We start from the raw sequence: 17369 nt of genomic DNA on the forward strand, positions 1-17369 counted from the left end.
TCTCTCTCTCTCTCTCTTAAATGTGCATTGGTGTTTTGCTTACATGTCTGTCTGTCTGAGGCTGTCAGATCCCCTGGAACTGGAGTTACAGACAGCTGTGAGCTGCATGTAGGTGCTGGGAATTGAACCTGGGTCCTCTGAGAGAGCAGCCAGTGCTCTCAACCACTGAGCCATCTCTCCAGCCCCTTTGGGCTTGATTTCTAACAAACAACAAAACCAACAAGGACCCAAGTTCACTTCTTCCTGACTGGCTGTTTAGTTGCCAGGCCTCCTATCTTTGTGGCAATCACTGAGTCTTAAAGATTTGAATCCCATGTCTCTGCTTGTTTCTGCACAAGCAAATATCAGGTCGGGATTTGAAAGGCCCAGTTAATGGACAGTGACAAGGTACACAGTGACCCTAATGGTCACCAAGGTCCCTGGGGCTCAGCAGGCATTCAATGAAATCTGACTTACAGATGTTTTTTTAATTATTATTATTACAGAAATATCTCTATAGCTTAGTCTTGTTCAAAAGGTGCAGTTGCCTGGTGGGGGTGGTAGTGTCACATACCTTGAATCATAGCACTTGAGAGGCAGAGGCAGGTGATCTCTGTGAGTTTGAGGCCAGCCTGGTCTACAGGGCAAGTTCCAGGACATCCAGGGCTACACAGAGAAACCCTGTCTTGGAAAACAAAACAAAACAAAACAACCCAAAACAAAACCCATCCTTCTGAGCCTCTGGTTTTTGTTCACTGATACCCATGGTTGTAGCTTCTTTAAAATTTTGTTTTATTTATGTATCTGTATATGTAAATGCCTTCAGTGGCCAGTGGCATCAGATCCCCTGGAGCTGAATTTACAGGTGGTTGTGAACTATCAAACGTGGGTGCTGGAAATGGGTATCAAACTTGGGTCCTCTGGAAGAACAAGAGGAGCTCTTAACCACCTAGAAATTTCTCCAGCCCTTTTTGCACTGCCTGATGAGAAGCACAGAGCCAAAGGTTCAGCACACGAATAATGTATGCATGTGGAATCAAGAGGAAAAAATCTGGTGTAGTTCTTCCTTAGGCACCTTCTGAAACCCAATTTCTCACTGGCCTGGGACTTGTCCAATGAGGCTAGGCTGGCTGGCCAGTGAGCCCTAGGGATCCACCCTCCTCACTGCTGGGATTATAACTATGCACCATCATTCCTGGCCTTTTTTTTTTTTTTTTTTTTTTTTTTTTAGTAAACTTTATTATTATTTGTGTGTGTGTGTGTGTGTGTGTGTGAAGGCCTGCACATGACACTGCCCATGTATAAAGGTCAGAAGACAACTTTCAGGGTTCAGTTCTCACCTTCTACCTTGTCGAGGTATGGTCTCTCACACAGCTGCACTGAATACTCCAGGCTAGCTGGCCTGTGAATCTCTGGGTGATTTTCCTGTCTTTGCTTCCCATTTTGCCACAGGAGTGCTAGGATGACAGACACAGGCCACTGCATTTGGCTTTTTCACAAGGTTCCAGGATCAAATGCAAGTCATCAAGCTGATTTTATCTGATAGCCATCTTACCCACCCATGCCTAGCCTAAAAAAAAAAAGTCTCACTACGCAGTCCTGGCTGGCCTGGAACTCCCTATGTAGACCAGAATGGCCTCAAACCCACAGAGATCTGCTGCCTCTGCCCCCCAAGCACTGGGACTAAAGGTGTGCGCCATCACACCTGGCTTCCTGTCTGGCTTTTTAAACTGGGTGCTGGGGATCAAACTTGGGTCCCCAGGCTTGTGCAGCAGGCACTTTACAGACTGACCTATCTCTCTGGTCCCTAGATGTTTTGATAAGCATGCATTTTGTGTCCTTTCAAGTTTCTCTTCCCATTGTTTCTTCTTTATTATAATTTCTGTGTGATCCAGTTCTATAAAGTATCTCTATTCCTTTGTAGAATTTTGTATACAGAAATAAATAAATAATTTTATGATAAAAATGATAACCTAATTATTTCTAAGACCCAACATTAGACCTCTTGAGAAAGCAGGGAAGACATTAGTAAAATGGCTACATAAGGTCCTAGTCACATTTCTATTATTCAGACTAATAAACAGCTTACTTAAGGTGAGGTGATCAATTCTGTGATTGAGAGCCTCTATGTGCAAATTCCCACATACAGGCATGCCTCTCTTAGGGAGCATCTGGGTGCTACCACCTCTGGCTATGTTCTGCCTCAACCCAGCTGCTTGATTGAAAACAGTAATGAATTCAGTTATCAGTTTAAATGACCACCATGCATTTCACAGTGTAGGGTTAGTTGTGCTTAAGAGTTCCATATGGCTGGGCAGTGGTGGCGCACGCCTTTAATCCTAGCACTCCAGCTGGCCAAGTGGTTGGTACAAAGCCCGGGGTGTGACCTCCAGCACCCCATAATCCTGATGGTGCCTCACACCTTAAAGCCAGCACTCAAGAGGGAGTCAAAGGATCAGTCCAAGGTCGTCCTTGGCCACAGACAGACACAGTGAGGTCAAGTCCTAAGCTACGGAAGACTGTCTTTAAAGGAGGAAGGAGGGCGGCAAGATGGCTCAGTGGGTACAGACACTGGCTGCCAAGCTTGATGACCTAATTTTGTTGCCCAGAACCCACCCACGTGGTAGATCAAATCAATAACCTGTTGGCTATTGCCACTGAACATCAGAAGATGCTAAGGATGGCGGAAGAGCTAAGCTGTGACAAGAACAAGTATGAAGGTACTAATTCCTATTCCTCTCTAACACAGGATAGGCTTCTCATTCTTCAACCACCAGGGAGCTAATGTATATTTTGCTTCAGTGGGTCTGGCTGTACATTCCTACCAAGCTCCCTGGTTATATTAATGCTGTTGTCTCTTGGCCTGAGAACTAAGGTGTCTCTCAGTTGTAGAGCACATGCTTAGCATAAGGAAGTCTCTGAGGTCAATCTTCAGCACCCCTGGCATGGGCTCCAGGTCCACAGATGGTTTCAACATCTGCCAAGTTTAAGAACCAGAGACCTGGCACAGTGGTTAGAAGACTGGAGGTTAAGTCAAGATCATCCACAGGGCTTGTAAGACCCCAAAGCGTTGGTCCTGTCAGAGGCCGTGGGAGTTACAACAGGTGACAACTAGTGGTCAGATGTCAACCCACCAAAGGAATGCTTCTCTGACGGAGGAGAATCACGCCCAGGCATGGCCTGTGGGATCGTCGACTCTGAGAGCTACTGCTCCTGTCTGTAATTTTACATGTGCAAAAACAGCTCTGATGTCTCCCCAGAACCTGCACTGCAGTGTCTAATTTCATGTGATACGTACACGTAATCTCGTGACTGCATCTCAATCTTATGGGCACATATATCTGTGGACTGTCAGGAAGATGACTTCTCATTAAGCCGTATGATTCTGATATACAGAAAATATACTAGGATATGCTTCATAATTAGATCTATTGTCCCTTGACGACTGTAAAACACTTAAAAGCCTGCTTTGTTCCTTTTATTCAGAATAACATAAGAAAATAACAATTTCTCCTCAGCCTAAGGCAAACTGCACACAATTAGCTCATTTTTACCTTGGAGTAAGTTCAAACTAGACTAAATATCTCTGTATATGGATCATAAGTTTAAAACTTTACAGCCATGCACAAGGTCAGAGTTGCAGGTGTCTAACCAAGGTTATTAATACAAAGCAGCCTAAAAAAATCATGCCAATCCTTTGCTTGTCAAGTCTCTAGCTGATAAAAGACCTATATCTCGAAGCTTATCTCACTGGGCACTGTGCCACCCGGCTCTGATCAGTCTTACTCCTGAAACCTCGAAACTTTGTGTTGCCATGGTAAACGGCTCTGCCCTTATCACTTAGCCAAGGAATGAGCTTTTGACCAATGAGATGTAACTCTTGTAATTGCTTCAAGCCTCCTGAAAAAAGTGTATTTAAGCTAGACGAACAAGAATCTAGAGAGAACTGGTACAGAGAATTGAGACAGAGAATTAGAAAAGGATTTAGAACTACAGAACTAAAGAATTAGAGCTAAGGAATTATAGACAACTAGGACAAGAGAATCAATTAGAATTAGAGAAGAATAAAAGAAAATGACCCTCAGATTGTATGTGAAGTTATTATAGAAATCGTTCAATCCTCGCTCCTGAGAAGCATTCTCTGAAGTTACCCTGGGTAGTGGTCAGGGAGCTGGACTTCCAGACCGCTAAATGGCCCCAAACTTAAAGTTTCTCATTCATTAGCTGTGGAGTAAGATTTACATTTTTTAACAGGTTTGATCCTGCTGCTCCAAGAGACCAACACTGCACTAATGGTCTGAAGAACTTGCCTGAACTATGTAGCCCACTCTGCCCTTGAATTCATGATCCTCCTGCCTCAGCCTCCTCATTGCAGGGACTATAGGTGTGTGCTGCTAGGTGTGACCGTTATGAAGAATTTATCAATTTGTCAGTTTTGAGACTAATCATTCCATGAGGCCAGTGCTTCTGTCAAGAGAGGATTCTCTCCCCTTTAACCCTGATGAGATAGCTACATTGGCCCCGAGTTGCCTGGGGGATGCAGCCATGGCATGAGTTCACTGGTCTCCTTGGCTCTACAGGTCTTTCTTGGCCTCATCATCTCAGAGAAAGGTGGGTGAACTCTTGGACAGCCGTTAGAGCAGGTCAGAGACAAACTGTCCCCATTTTATACCATGTATTACTGGAACCAAAAACTGGGCCATGAATTTGATAAATGACTTCTAACCTCAGGTATGAAACACATGGAACAGTTTAACTGCTAATTATTGAAATGTGAAATGTTTGGATAATTTTGGGAGGGGCCAGGTGATGGGCTTTACCCTAGGTCCTCAAGTATGCCAGGCAAATACACAACCACTGAGCTATCTCCCACGGAGGAACTCAACTTCCTACGTAGTTCAAGCTGGCCTCTAACCTTGAACAGCCCTGCTCCACCTGAATGCTAAGGTTTCAGATGTGTGCCACCACACCCAGGTCCCTGGAATTGGAGTTACAAATGGTTGTGAGCCACCTGATGTGGGTGCTGGGAACCAAATTTAGGTCTTCAGCAAGGGCAATAAGTGATTTTAACAACTGAGCCATCTCTCCAACCAAAGGACAGATCTTTTTTTTTAATTAATTTATTTTTATTTCATATGCATTGGTGTTCTGCTTGCATGTATGTCTGTGTGGGGGTGTCAGATTCCCTGGAACTGGAGTTAAAGAAAGTTGTGAACTGCCATGTAGGTGCTGGGAATTGAACTCAGGTCCTCTAGAAGAGCAGCCAGTGTTCTTAACCACTGAGCCATCTCTCCAGCCCCAAAAAGACAAATATTTTTAACTCAGGTTTTTTTCTGGAAAACCTGAGTCTCATTCCCCAAAGCATTCAAGGAGGAAACACACACACACACACCGGGCAGTGGTGACCCATACCTTTAATCCTAGGACTCAGGAGGCAGAGGGTGGTGAATCTCTGAGTTTGAGGCCAGCTTGGTCTACAGAGTGAGTTCCAGGACAGCCAGGGTTATACAGAGAAACCCTGTCTCGAAAAGCAGGCCCCCGCGCTCCCCCCCCCACCGAAAAGCAAATCATACACACACACAAGCACTCTGTTTTTTACATCAATAATCTATAACCAGGTACAGGAGTTAACTTCTGCTTTGTATAAGTGGCCTTTTGATAGGTCTGTAGTGGACTGAAAACACAGCCATCCAACAAGGACAATGTAGTCAATCTCATGTAACCCACAAGCCACTTGAGAGATAGTCTCCCACTGAAGCAGTGATTTCATCCTTTGATTTTTTTATTCTATGAGCATTTTCCTGCATGTATAAATGTGCACCATGTGCATACTTGTTTCCCAGGGCAGCCAAGAGGGCATCAGATCCCCTAGAACTGGAGTTATGGGTTGTTGTAAACTGTTATCTGGGTATTGGTAACCAAAGTTGGGTCCTTTGCAAGAGCAGTAAGTGCTCTTAACTGCTGGACCGTCTCCTCAGCCTTTTATTCTGAGATTTGATCATTCAGTCTCCCAATCTCATTTTCCATCAAAGAACACTGGAACCCACAACAGAGCCAGCTCTTCAGCTTGAGAGGTTTTCACTGGCCTCCCACAACCAAAGCAAATTCTCCATAACTCAGATTTCAACTCCATCCTTGTCTATTCAGGTAAATGCTGTTGTCGCACACCTGTGGCTGGTTTGGATCACACCAGGTGAAAGGGCTACCCAACAAATTTCTACTTAGGACACTTGGGACCATCTCCTTGAGTCTCTGTAATGTGAGAAGTATGCTGCTTTAAAATATCTTTATTGATACATATTACATACTCACTGGGTCTCCTGAATATGAATGAGAGTCCCTTCATGAAGCTAAGCTGCCTAACTTGCCCATTGGCCTGAGTATTTCCCTAGATCTAAATGATGTCCTGCCAATCCTCCTTCGAAGACTTAGAAATCCTGGCTATGCTTTCCAGGTTTGGACCTGACCTCATTTTGTTTTACAAAATCAAAGCTTAGGGGTTGGAAAGATAGCTCTGCTGTGGGATGTATGGCAAATGTGTTGCTAATTAATCAATAAAACACTGATTGGCCGTTGGCTAGGCAGGAAGTATAGGCGGGGCAAGGAGGAGAATAAAGCTGGGAAGTGGAAGGCTGAGTCAGAGAGACACTGCCAGCTGCCACGATGAGAAACAGCTTGTGAAGATGCCGGTAAGCCACGAGCCATGTGGCAAGGTATAGATTAAAGGAAATGGATTAATTTAAGACATAAGAACAGTTAGCAAGAAGCCTGCCACGGCCATACAGTTTGAAAGCAATATAAGTCTCTGTGTTTACTTGGTCGGGTCTGAGAGGCTGTGGGACTGGCAGGTGAAAGAGATTTGCCCTGACTGTGGGCCAGGCAGGAAAACTCTAGCTACATAGCTCGGTGGTTAAGAGCTCATACTGTTGCAATAGACCTAAGTTGGGTTCCCAGCACCCATGTCAGGAGGCTCACAAACACCTGTAATTCCATAGTCTTCTGGCCTCCATGGGCATCTGCACTCATATATACACACCTCTGCATAAACACACATGCCTATATATATTATATATATATATATATATAATTGAAAATAAAAACTCATCTTTAAAATCAGAGCCTAACCAGATAGTGGTGGCACACACCTTTAATCCCAGCACTGGGAGGCAGAGGCATCTCTGAGTTAAAGGCCAGCCTGGTCTACAAAGTGAGTTCCGGGATAGCCAAGGCCACATAGAGAAACCCTGTCTTGAAAAACAAACAACAAAACAAACAAAAGGGTAAATCTCAGTTTTTAAAGGCAGATGCTGAGGCTAAAGATGCAGCTCGGAGTACTTGCCTAGTATGGGACCAAGCCCAGGGTTTGGTCCCCAGCACTGTATACCGGGCATGGTGGCACACACCTATGATCTCAGCTCTAGGGAGGCAAAGGCAGGAAGATCAGAAGTTCAAGGTCACCCTCACAGTCACAGAGTATGAGACCATCCTGGGCTATGAGAGACTCTGGGCTTGGGGGAGGAATGCAGGAGGTGCAGATGTTCAGTTCCTTGTTTCCGGAATAGAAGGGTCTGGAAAGAGCTAGCCACCCGTCTGTCTGTCTCCTTGATGGACTTTGGAAGAGCTAGCCACCTGTCTGTCTCCTTGAAGCAGAGGTCTCTCAACTTTCAATGGCAAAAGTTTCCTTTATTCATGGCTGGGCATGGTGGCACACACCTATAATCCCAGCACTTAGGAGGCAGAGGCAAGCAGATCTCTGAGTTCAAGGCCAGCCTGGTCTACAGAGTGAGTTCCAGGACAGCCAAGGCTGTTACACAGAGAAACCCTGTCTTGAAAAAAACAAAACACAGTTTCCTTTATTCATCCCAGCAATACTCAAAGAGTTCTCACTGTGAGAGAGAACCCAGAAAGAGCAGGAAGAAAAGAGGACAAGGTCCCTGGCCTTTGGGACTTTCATTAAGTTCCTAAAAGAAATAAGAGTATTTATATAAATAAAACAACAACAAAAACAAGATTGGTTAAAAAAGTCAAAAGACTGAGGCAGGAGGATGAGGAGTTCAAGGTCAGCCTGGGCTAGACAGAATATATAGTAAGGCCTAATCTCAAAACGAAAAGCCAGCAAGTAACGAAAATGCAAAGAGAAAGAGACGGCAAACGCCCTGAAGGAGGAGGAGGAGGAGGTCACTTGTTCTGGCAAAAGCTTGTGGAGCTTCAAGCAGACTGCTCTGGGAGATGTGCAGGAGCTCAGATGAGGGGAAATGGCTACAAGTAGGTTTAGTTTAGAGGAGACTGCAAAAATTCAGCCAAGAAATCTCATTTAGGACTTGGAATAGTATTAAAACAGCCACAGAGAACACAGACAAATAGAAATGAGCTTTACACGTAAACTATTACTAGAGGGATGGTTGTAACTGGAATTACAGGACACTTTAACCGTGAACAGCCAGAGGTGCCTCTTAGTCAAATATTAAACAAGGACTAACCAGGCCTTGAATGCCCTTTCCTGGGTAAATACACCCTAAGACCTTAATCTTACACAGAATAGAGGCAGGCAGGTATCAGGTGAAGTCAACGTTTGAGAAGGAACAAGAAAGTGCAGATTCCTGTGAGCACCTATGAGGAAGAAGGGCACAAGGTGTTATCCAACAAAGACCAGCAGAGATAATCCCCTCCCCGGAAAAACAAACAAACAAACAAACAAAGAAGCGGGTTTCTCTGTTGTAGCCCAGGCTGGCCTGCCTCTGCGGGGATCAAAGGCGCAGGCCGCCACCGCCCCGCCCACCGCCCCGCCCACCAGAGATCATCTTAAAGGCAGAAGTCAGGAGTGAGCCTGGTCCCTCTGGGGGAATCTCCCATCTTAGATGACCAACGGCGAGGGCTGCGATCATCTCAGGTACAGGCCGAGAAATGGCATCAGTCTGTGACTTCCCCAGACAGACCTCTCCTCAGCCCACACTTCTGTGATACCTTGGAAATCCTGAAGGCAAAGTGAAGTCTAAAATGGGATGGGTTTCTTTTCTTTCTTCTCCCTTGTACAAATAATAAAACTAAGCTGAATGTGGTAGCATATCCTGTAATCCCAGATTTCAGGAGACTGAGGCAGGAGGATTACCATGAGCTTGAGGCCAACCTAGACTACAATGTGAGACCTTGTCTCAAAAACCAGACAGACTAAAGATGTCGCTCAGTTGGTGGAGTGGTCTGACTCTCCAGGGCCACACAAACTAAACTACAGATGTATGTACATCTACAGTCCCACAGGTGGAAGCAGGAGGGTCAGAAGGTCAAGGTGGGCTGGAGATGGCTCAGCAGCTAGAGCACTGGCTGCTCTTCCAGAGGACCAGGGTTCAATTCCCAGCACCTCCTTGTTAGCTCAAGAATGGTCTGTAAATCCAGTACCAGGAGATCTGATGCCCTCTTCTGACCTCTGAGGGCACCAGGCACATACAAAGTACACAGACACGCACACAGGGAAAACACCCACATAAAAATAAATGAGTAGCAGGGTGGTGGTGGTGCACACCTTTAATCCCAGCACTCAGGAGGCAGAGTCAGGCGGATCTCTGTAAGTTTGAGGCCAGCCTGGGCTACTGTGTGAGTTGGACAGGCTCCAAAGCTACACTGAGAAATGCTGTCTTGAAAAACCAACTTTAGACCAGCTTGGAATACACAGAATCCTGTTTCAAAGATTAATTAATCAAATAAAAGCTACTAGGCTGTAAGTGTATCTCAGTGATATAGTTCTTGTCTGGCACCATCCAGACCGTAGGCTTGCTCTCAAGCACACTGCTAAAGAAGTTATCTGTCAAAGCTAAAGAAATTAAAATACTTCACTTCAAAGAAAACTTAGGATCCGTGAAACTCACGCAGAAGCAAACAGACCTGAGTTTGAATCCTGGCTCCACCAACTGACAGCAGAGTGAACTTGTTGAGCAACCTATGTGTCAAGGGACATCCCACTCACCTCCCAAGACCCTCAGTACAAGGGCCATAAGGTGCTCGGTGCAGGGCTGGCCACAGTCAGTCCTCAAAATCAGGACCTTTTTTCCGAGGACAGACTTGTCCCTGTCTCTCAGTCCTTGGTTACTGTCACACCATCCGCCCTAAACTACCTTCTCCTCATCCTTTCCTTCCCAGTTGCTGAGTCCACTAGACTGGAAGGCATGAGTTACTGCCTTAGTCCTTTCCGGAATCTCCTCCTTCCGCGCCTCACTAGGAATCCTCAGGACCATTGCTGTGATGACATCATTGAGAATATGGGTCTTGGTTTCCCCTCATACCAGCTGCATGAACTTAAAGTGGGTCACCCTACACATCTGGTCACAATAATCCACCTATCTTCCAAAATGGTGGCCATTTACACAAGTTTTATACATGAGATGCTAAGCAGACTGTGGGCCTGAAGAAAAAATTCCAAAAATGCTATTGTATGACTACTGCTTTCTCACATGTCGTGTCCAATCGTGTCCGCAATCACCACTGTCTCTCCACCTCCTCCCGATTCCCGTTACTGCACATCCCACAGTCTCCTCCTCCTCCTGACTCCCGTCACTGCACATCCACAGTCTCCACCTCCTTCCGACTCCCGTCACTGCACATCCCACAGTCTCCACCTCCTGACTCCTGTCTCTGCACATCCACAGTCTCCACCTCCTCCCGACTCCCGTCACTGCACACCCCACAGTCTCCACCTCCTCCCGACTCCCGTCACTGCACACCCCACAGTCTCAACCTCCTCCCGACCCCCGTCACTGCACATTCCACAGTCTCCACCTCCTCCCGACTCCTGTCACTGCACATCCACAGTCTCCACCTCCTCCTGACTCCCATCACTGCACATCCCACAGTCTCCACCTCCCGACTCCCGTCACTGCACATCCACAGTCTCCACCTCCTCCTGACCCCCGTCACTACACATCCCACAGTCTCCACCTCCTCCCGACTCCCGTCACTGCACATTCCACAGTCTCCACCTCCTGACTCCCGTCACTGCACATCCACAGTCTCCACCTCCTCCCGACTCCCGTCACTGCACATCCACAGTCTCCACCTCCTCCTGACCCCCGTCACTGCACATTCCAGTCTCCACCTCCTCCTGACTCCCGTCACTGCACATCCCACAGTCTCCACCTCCTCCCGACTCCCGTCACTGCACATTCCACAGTCTCTACCTCCTCCTGACCCCCGTCACTGCACATCCCACAGTCTCCACCTCCTCCCGACTCCAGTCACTGCACATCCCACAGTCTCTACCTCCTCCCGACTCCCGTCACTGCACATCCCACAGTCTCCACCTCCCGACTCCCGTCACTGCACATCCACAGTCTCCACCTCCTCCTGACCCCCGTCACTACACATCCCACAGTCTCCACCTCCTCCCGACTCCCGTCACTGCACATCCAGTCTCCACCTCCTCCTGACTCCAGTCACTGCACATCCACAGTCTCCACCTCCTCCTGACCCCCGTCACTGCACATCCCACAGTCTCCACCTCCTCCCGACTCCCGTCACTGCACATCCCACAGTCTCCACCTCCTCCCGACTCCCGTCACTGCACATCCACAGTCTCCACCTCCTGACTTCCGTCTCTGCACATCCACAGTCTCCACCTCCTCCCGACTCCCGTCACTGCACATCCCACAGTCTCCACCTCCTCCCGACTCCCGTCACTGCACATCCCACAATCTCCTCCTCCTGACTCCCGTCACTGCACATCCACAGTCTCCACCTCCTCCCGACTCCCGTCACTGCACATCCCACAGTCTCCACCTCCTGACTCCCGTCTCTGCACATCCACAGTCTCCACCTCCTCCCGACTCCCGTCACTGCACACCCCACAGTCTCCACCTCCTCCCGACCCCCGTCACTGCACATTCCACAGTCTCCACCTCCTCCCGACTCCCGTCACTGCACATCCACAGTCTCCACCTCCTCCTGACTCCAGTCACTGCACATCCCACAGTCTCTACCTCCTCCCGACTCCAGTCACTGCACATCCCACAGTCTCTACCTCCTCCCGACTCCCGTCACTGCACATCCAGTCTCCACCTCCTCCTGACTCCAGTCACTGCACATCCACAGTCTCCACCTCCTCCTGACTCCCGTCACTGCACATCCCACAGTCTCTACCTCCTCCCGACTCCCGTCACTGCACATCCCACAGTCTCTACCTCCTCCTGACTCCCGTCACTGCACATCCACAGTCTCCACCTCCTCCCGACTCCCGTCACTGCTCATCCCACAGTCTCCACCTCCTGACTCCCGTCTCTGCACATCCACAGTCTCCACCTCCTCCTGACTCCCGTCACTGCACACCCCACAGTCTCCACCTCCTCCCGACCCCCGTCACTGCACATTCCACAGTCTCCACCTCCTCCCGACTCCCGTCACTGCACATCCACAGTCTCCACCTCCTCCTGACTCCAGTCACTGCACATCCCACAGTCTCTACCTCCTCCCGACTCCAGTCACTGCACATCCCACAGTCTCTACCTCCTCCCGACTCCCGTCACTGCACATCCAGTCTCCACCTCCTCCTGACTCCAGTCACTGCACATCCACAGTCTCCACCTCCTCCTGACCCCCGTCACTGCACATCCCACAGTCTCTACCACCTCCTGACTCCCGTCACTGCACATCCACAGTCTCTACCTCCTCCTGACTCCCGTCACTGCACATCCACAGTCTCCACCTCCTCCCGACTCCCGTCACTGCACATCCACAGTCTCCACCACCTCCTGACCCCCGTCACTGCACATCCACAGTCTCCACCTCCTCCTGACTCCAGTCACTGCACATTCACAGTCTCCACCTCCTCCCGACTCCTGTCACTACACATCCCACAGTCTCCACCTCCTCCCGACTCCCGTCACTGTACATCCCACAGTCTCCACCCTGGCCTGACTCCCACCATTGAACATCCCATGACCAGGCTACTTCCTAGCTGCTCACCAGCCTCTAGCCTCTCCCCAATCTAATCAAACCTACATCCTGTTGCCAAACTCAGCTTCCTCTCATGTCCCACAGGCCCTGGTTGAAGAACCTGCAGAGGCCAATGACATTAAATTCAAAACTCCATCCTCCCTTCCCCCAACTCCCACCACTTCCTGAAAACACACTTTCCATCCCAATCAGCAAGCCTGCCTCACTGTCATCTGAAGGAGCCTCCTTCCGCGGCTCTCCCACTTCAGAGGCTTGGCTGAACACAGCTGCTCCCAGCTGTCACAGCTTCCTCCGGGCCCTGTGACTTTCCACACTCTGTTCTGAAAACTCCTACTCACAGTCCACGTCTTCCACGCACCTGTCCCTGATCTGGCCTGGTCTCTCCACACACCTTTCTAACTCCTGAAGTACTTCAGCACAAAGCAGCCACATCCTATGGGTCCTGAAGTGGTCCCAGGGCAAAGGCAGAACTGAAGTAAATAACTGGTAACCAAATGAGTACGGTTTACAGCCCAGGGCCAAATGCAAACAGAATACCTAAATGGAAGAAGGATCCAGAACTTATTACTAACAAAGCAGACAACTATAGTAACCATCATAAAGAGCTTGTCTGGAATTACCTTTTTTTTCTCTCCAGATGGGATATATTCTATATACAGAGACGTAGCTTGCAATCCTCCTGCCTCAATTCTGAGTACTAAGATAACAGGTGTGCCCCTCCATGCCTGGCCATTAATTATTATTATTATTATTATTATTTTCTCGAGACAGGGTTTCTCTGTGTAGTTTTGGTGGCTGTCCTGGAACTTGCTCTGTAGACCAGGCTGGCCTCGAACTCACAGAGATCCGCCTGGCTCTGCCTCCTGAGTGCTGGGATTAAAGGTGTGCGCCACCACTGCCAGGCCCATTAATTACTCTTTTAAGGGTCTACGATAACGTTATATAATAAGGAAGCCCAGACAGTTTACTTATTTATCATGATTTCATACAATGACCACTTTGAAAAAATTACATTTTCCCCCCCTAATTGCTGGAACTATCTGAATGATTACAACCAACTGAAAAGACCAAGGGGTGGATTACAGAGGTCATTTTTATGCTTATACCTGCAAAGCAATGAAATTTTCTGTTCCTTAATCTTAAGGGAAGAATGTCATATTCTTGAAGCAGAGGCAGGCAGATCTCTGTACATCTGAAGCCAGCCTGGTCTACATAATGAGACCCCCCCCCCCACACCGCTTTCTCTCTATAGCAAGGGAAATTAAAAATCACAAGTACAAAAATAGCTTCCTTTTGTTCAATAAAAGCAGGCATTTTATTGAACTTTATCCCAGACCCCCCCATGACCTCCCTCAACTTCCCAGCCTCCTGAATAAACAAGTCAAGGCTGTGTTTAGTGTGAAAGTGGAGCTCCAAGAACAGCCCTCCAAGGCCCTCATACTGAAATCCTGGAGCTGCCACTGCACACAGTGAGGGCATGAAGAGCCATGGCCTTGCTGAGTGCCACAGACAGAGTAGGGAGAGACAAGTGCCACCTCCTACTCTGTGAAGACACTCGCTCCTGCACAAACATGACACTACTCCACCTCCGGAGGCTCCCACCCTCTCCCTCTGTGGTTCTGCAGCTTACCACTGTTCCGAAAAGTCTGGGTCAAGTCTTCCACCAGGGCCACAGCCTCCTCGTTGTTCTCAGGCCGGTGCTCTCTCAGCCAGGCCTGGATTTCCCTTGGCAGCACAGTTAACATCTGCTCCTTAGTGTGTACCTCTGGCCTCAGCCAGCGCCGACAGAGCTCCCGAAATCGGACAAGCGCCCCCTGAGGTCCCTCGGCTGCACCCTCCTCCTGGGGGCTGCCCTTTCCAGCACTGTGGGGAAAGGGCTCCGACTCGGGGCCATCCTCCTGCAGCACTGCTTCCTGCACCCACGAGTCCTCCTCCAGGATCATAGTGGTGACCTTGGCCTGTTCATCTTCCTCTTCTGGAGGTACCTGAACCAGAGGGCCGAGGGGAGTGGTCACCGCTGGCTCTTCAGCTGCCATTGTCCAACTTCCTGGATGATCACTCAGGCTTCAAGCCTGGCATCTGTCTCCGGGCAGGCTCTCTGAGAAGGCAACTCCTTCCTCCGATCTCAACAAGAAACACTGCTGAGAAACAAGACAGAGAACCAGATTCACTAAGCACACCATCCTAAGCCACCTCACGCCCAGCGGCCCCCTCCTATTCAAAACCATCAGAGGCTTGCTGCCTTACTCCTGGACACGGTGACCACAGCAAAAGACACAGCTCATACACGTACACACACAAATAATAACACAGCATTGTTCTTTTCAGAAGACCAAAGGATGCGTCGTTCTGGGGTGAAGGAAACAGAACTGACGTTTCCTGCCCTAAGTCAGTTCAGACTTCCTGCGGAGCAAGGGACCCTCATCTAACAAAGAGGTTAGTCATTCAACCTCAGTGACCACTTAATAAACAGACAATAACACTCATCCTTATCATAATGGACATCTTAATGATTGGCAATGGAACATATGTCAATGTGCTCCCCACTTCACCAGGAGCAGGCATTACCGCTGTATTTCAAAGGAGGTTATATCCTCAAGGAACTGGTTCCAGGAATCGCACAGATTCCAGAATCTGTGAATTCTCAAACCCCCTATATAAAATGATGTATTATATACTTTCCATCATCTCTAGACAACATATACAGGGTAAATACTGTGTAAACAGTTGTTATATTGTACTGTTTGGGGATAGTAACAAGAAAAAGTCACTGCAGATTCAGTACAGACATTCTGTTTGTTTCTGTTTCTGAGCTATGTAGCCCAGGTGGCCTTGAACTCCTGATCTTCCTGCCCTGTCTCCTGAGTACTGAGATACTACCATGTCCCATCACCCAGGATTTCCCAATTCCCTTTTAAAATGAACATACATGGGGATACATTGGGGGGGGGGGCTGAACAGCAACTCTACAAAATATTAAGAGCAGTGGAATTAAAAACTATTTAAATATTATGGAAGCAATGGATATTTATTTTTAAAAATCATTACACCATAGATTCAGATAACATGCCTTCCCACCCCCATGAAAAATAGCAAAAGTAAGAACAGAACAGCAATAAAACAACAACAAAACTGATGCTCCTAATGTCCATTTGTCCGAACGACTACGGGAAAAACAAACACATCGGAATTCTTCCCGGGCAGCACCGGTACACTGAACCTAGACAGCCCATTTGCTAAACCGGGAGACGACACGCCCCCTCGGAATCTCAGTTTCCCCATCTGGACCAAGGAGGAGGCTCGGCGGGATGTCGTCGAGCATCCCTTCCCAGTGTAGAGCTGCGCTCCTGGGCTGCGTGTGTGCGGAGCTCTGGCGAGAGCGGAACTCCGCGGGCCCGGAGCAGCCGGGGCGCAGAGCTCAGCGCGGAGCCCCCGGCCCGCCAGACGCCCACACCGACGCCCCTCCCCCAAGCTGCCCTCAGCTGGCTCCAGGCCCGTTACTCGCTCGTCTCTCTGGCTGTTCCCCACGGGGCGCGCGGCTCCGGACCTGCCTCTCAGGCTCGCCTCTCCGGGGACCAGATCCTGTTCTCCTAGTCGCTCCGCGAGCAAAAGCGCCCCTCGGCCCGGCCCGGCCCCTCTGGATTCACCGCAGCTCAAGCCCATGGGGTACGGAGAACAATGGACGGGAGAGGCCCGCCCACCGCCACGCTCATTGGCTGCTCAGGACAGTCCCTGGAAACTCCGCTCCGCTACTGGTGGAGGCAGCGTCCAGCTGGGTAGTGGGTGGGGAGCTTGGCCCGAGGCATTGTGGGACATGTAGTCTACTCAGGTACAAGCCAAACACTGTACTAGTGTTTACCCAGGATTTGATAGCCCTAGGCAATGCCTCAGGATCAGAGGCAGAGAAAATCCGCAGCCTAGCGTCTGCTTTCTAGTGCTGCCCAAGGCTCTTACATGAGACAGATAACTTCAGTTCTCTAAAGCCTGCGTGTATTTGTCTATTTAAAAAAAAAAAATGAAAGCTGGGTGGATTTATCAGTCTTTTTCAGCGGAAAATTGTGTGGCAAATGATATTGTTGGGCCTTCCACAACCAAACGCTGACTGAGCAGGGAAGAAATCTGCGCAGGTAAAGTTCCTCATGGCCCAAGCCCGCACTTCGCCCCGCAGTTGGCAGCTACACACAGGCACGGGTGTTGCACACCCCTTTGTTTTCACACGTGGTATTCCTGCGTCTGCATGAAAGCCCCGCCCTGCTCTCTCTGCTTTGAACTGCTACTCTTCTATAGCCTTCTCCCTAGAGCCTGCCACAGTGTTAGGCAGGAGGTTATGACCAACTAGGCCCCCTAAAACAGGACCTAAAGAACAATAGGCGATAGTGGTCTCTCCAGATGGGTCAGCTCAGGGCCCCCCAAAAAGGATGTAAAGAACAATAGATAGCATGGTCTACTAG

General features: G+C 48.8%; 1 protein-coding gene across 3 annotated transcripts in view; it reads right to left on the bottom strand.

Annotated features, from left to right (window-relative positions):
- Zscan2 (zinc finger and SCAN domain containing 2) overlaps positions 1-17062 on the bottom strand; it is a 37938-nt gene extending 20876 nt beyond the window's left edge. For 2 of the 3 annotated variants that reach the window (XM_059272369.1, XM_059272367.1), the window contains exons 1-2: positions 16466-17062; positions 14549-15056 (exon numbers count right to left, since the gene is read on the bottom strand). In XM_059272369.1, coding sequence (XP_059128352.1) covers positions 14549-14954 — 406 coding nt within the window. In that variant the 5' untranslated portion in view covers positions 14955-15056; positions 16466-17062. Of the gene's footprint in view, positions 1-14548; positions 15060-16465 lie in introns of all 3 variants that reach the window. The other variant, XM_059272368.1, reaches the window with a different exon arrangement.
- Between the last annotated feature and the right edge of the window lie 307 nt (positions 17063-17369).

This window comes from Peromyscus eremicus, chromosome 1 (genome assembly GCF_949786415.1).
Source record: "Peromyscus eremicus chromosome 1, PerEre_H2_v1, whole genome shotgun sequence".
Lineage (NCBI taxonomy): Eukaryota > Metazoa > Chordata > Mammalia > Rodentia > Cricetidae > Peromyscus > Peromyscus eremicus.